The following is a 3,244-nucleotide window of genomic DNA, read 5'->3' as shown; positions in this document are numbered from 1 at the left end:
GCCAAATCGACGCCCGCCCGCAGTGGGCACTGATATCTCCTTAATTGGCTGTCGAATTTGGCAAAAAGGCCGCCAATTCGGGGGTGGCGCCGTTGGGGTGCAACAAAGGCTCGCGTGCGGCGTCTCGGTACTGTGACTAGGAGCTGATGCTGGTGAAACATCGACTTCGTGGCTGAAACGACAAGAGGCTCCTCGAGAGCAGAACCCTTTCGTAAAATAACGGCAAGGAGACATGGTGTTGAGGTTGGTTTCTTGGGTGCGATGCAAAGAATTGTTTGATGTTTGCACCTTGGTTACCCCGCTTTGTGCGAAGGTATCTGCCATTCAGTTTGGCAAATCGCACGACGTCTCCACAACAGTGAAACATGCGGGTGACCCCGCTCAGCTGTTTGCATTTTAGGGCGCTTAACTAACTCCAACGGTGCTCTGATAAAACGGCTTCTATCCTACTTTTCGAAGAAGTCGAATTTCTTTTGCAAAACAACTCGCAGAAGAGCTGGACAGGGATGTTCCTACGTGAAAGCAGAAACACAACGCATTCATTACTCTTTTGCATGCATTTGTCGTTCTATTTGACACATTCAGCAGTCGAAAAACCTTAAGTCTTCTATTTCACCACCCTTTTCGCCATGCGAGTTCTCAACTCTCGCACCCTCGAGTTTGACGACGGGACTTTCAAGTATGGCGAACACGATTATGCCATTGTGTCGCACAGATGGGTGGATCAAGAAGTAAACTACCAAGAAATGCTGAGCCCTACCCCCGAAACAAAGCAGAAAAAGGGGTACCAGAAAATTGAACGGGCTTGCCAACAGGCAGTGGACGACAAATTGGAATACCTATGGATCGACACGTGTTGCATAGACAAGAGCAGTAGTGCCGAACTCTCAGAAGCCATCAACTCTATGTACATTTGGTACCTAGAATCTGCTATATGCTATGCATATCTGGATGATGTATCCGACGGTATCGATGCACACACGGACCCGGAGTTCGCGGCAAGCAAGTGGTTCACAAGGGGCTGGACGTTACAAGAGCTAGTTGCCCCCGGAACCCTTGTCTTCTATTCGGAGCACTGGCATGAGGTCGGCCGTAAAAGTACCCTGTCCCAGCCGTTATCCAGAATCACAGGCATAAGCGTAAATGTTTTAACGGGCGCTAAGAGCGTGCTTTCTATGAGCATTGCGCAGAGGATGTCTTGGGCTTCTAAAAGAGAGACAGCAAGACCGGAAGATCGCGCGTACAGCCTTATGGGGCTGTTTCACGTTAATATGCCGATGCTTTACGGAGAAGGAGGAGAAAAGGCATTCGTCAGGCTACAGGAAGAGATCATGGCAGACTCTGACGATGAATCGATATTCGCCTGGACGAATGGCAACGCTCACGCAAATGACCTTTACGGTCTCCTCGCAACAAGCCCGGCCTGGTTCAAAGATTCCGGAAGCTTTGTACCCTACGAAGACTTTGAACCTAGAGAGCCTTTCTCAAAAACGAACAAGGGCCTACGCATATCTTTTCACCTCAAACAGATCTTCCATGATGATTGGATAGCATCCATTAATTGTCCATGTCCACGAAATCTCACTGGCTTCCTCGGGATTTACTTAAGGCGTCTCAATCCGAATACTATTGATGCCCAAGGTTACAAGAATAGAAACCAGTATGCGAGGGTTATGGCGGCGCACCTCCCAGAAGTCGATGTGAATGGCAGAGGCATTGACCAAACTTTGTATGTGCGCCAAAATATTCATCTCCCACAGATTGAGGGCGCCGGCTTCCCGCGGATCTTAAGATTAGAAGATAACTTAACACTGCACGCGGGTTACACGATTCATAGCACTATGAACCCAAAAGACAACCGCGGTTGGTTTCGGACTCCAGCTTCGACCACGCTTGACGATGGTAATCCACGAAGGACTTTCAAATTGGAAGATGACAAGCTAGCCGGAGTTCTGGTTATAGAACGGCCTCAGGTGGAACGTACAAGATTCGCATTAATGTTTGCTTCTTCGTCGCAATTTGGCATAGCTGTTGACGCTGTACCAGACTGGAAAGATCGGCAAGATTACAGGCATCTCAAGAGCATATTTAACCCACATCCACCTTCTTACGAGATGGATCTTGGTTCGGAATTTGTTCTAGTACAGGTTAAGAAGTTGGTATCACGCCGTGAGAGGTGTTTCAAGGTTGATGTCGAGATAAAAAGGAAGTATGCAAATGAATTCTCTATTCAATACTGTAAATAGAGGTTGGATTGGGATGAGAGGTATTTCGTAGAATCTATATAAAATACCAAATCTGTTGTGAAGCTGGGCGCGAGGAATTGGACGCCGCTTGTCCTCCTAAATTACTGCTACCTGTGAAGATATAGAAGCTAATATCTAGAAGGACACGTTTTCTCTTTGAGATCATTGCTTCCTTGCAGTAGATAAATGAGTAGTGCAGGGGGTAAGGCTGTTGTGTAACAACTGACTGTAATGAGGCTGGAAAAAACGAGAGTTATCGGAGTGATCCTGGCTGACATCTGTTTTTCGTACATCTATTAAGATATACAAATCCCAAGCAGGGATAAAGCTATTAACTAAATTCGGGGGAAGTTGAATATCCTCTAAGACGTTAAGTTAGTATAGATTTTTTATCGTCATCGTCGAATCAAAAAGCCGGTGTGGAGGCGCAGCCTTCACACCCTGCAGCGCCGCAGGCAATGGAGCAGGGGCGATGGGTACTGGCGAAAGCAGTAGCACAACGGTGCCAGGAAGCGCAGTTGCTTAGTTAACTGGCTCAGGCACGTAGGGCTGCGAGGGTCGGTTTCAATAAGGTGATAAAGATCGATTCATAAGGATAGAAAGCGAGTGATTGAAAAATCAGGTAATGAGAGATAGTTGTTCGTTCTTGTCTGCCTACTGCTAGCTCGAAGTTGTGCTATGAACGACCTACTAGCTAAAACACGTGAACTAACTAAAGAACGTCCAGCTCTACCACAGCCGGTATAGGTAATTTAGGAAGATAACAGGTAGATCCCGGTACGTACCTACTTTGTATTTATAGAACTATAAAGAGATACCTAACATTATAATTTGTCAGCCAGGATCACTCCGATAACTCTCGTTTTTTCAGCCTCATTCTCCAGTGGTTGCACAACAGCCTTGCCCCCTGCACTACTCATTTATCTACTGCAAGGAAGCAATGATCTCAAAGAGAAAACGTGTCCTTCTAGATATTAGCTTCTATATCTTCACAGGTA

At 46.6% G+C, this 3,244-nt stretch overlaps 1 protein-coding gene across 1 annotated transcript; it reads left to right on the top strand.

Moving 5' to 3' along the window:
• Positions 1–629: 629 nt before the first annotated feature.
• On the top strand, positions 630–1,523 carry K452DRAFT_235426 (uncharacterized protein; the record flags this gene model as incomplete). The annotated part of the gene is made up of 1 exon (XM_033537434.1): positions 630–1,523. A coding segment is annotated over one exon (894 nt), but the record flags the coding sequence as incomplete, so codon positions are not given.
• Positions 1,524–3,244: the final 1,721 nt, after the last annotated feature.

Source organism: Aplosporella prunicola (genome assembly GCF_010093885.1).
Source record: "Aplosporella prunicola CBS 121167 unplaced genomic scaffold K452scaffold_27, whole genome shotgun sequence".
NCBI lineage: Eukaryota > Fungi > Ascomycota > Dothideomycetes > Botryosphaeriales > Aplosporellaceae > Aplosporella > Aplosporella prunicola.
The sequence above is the reverse complement of the archived record's forward strand: the minus strand, read 5'-3'. Positions and strand labels throughout refer to the sequence as shown.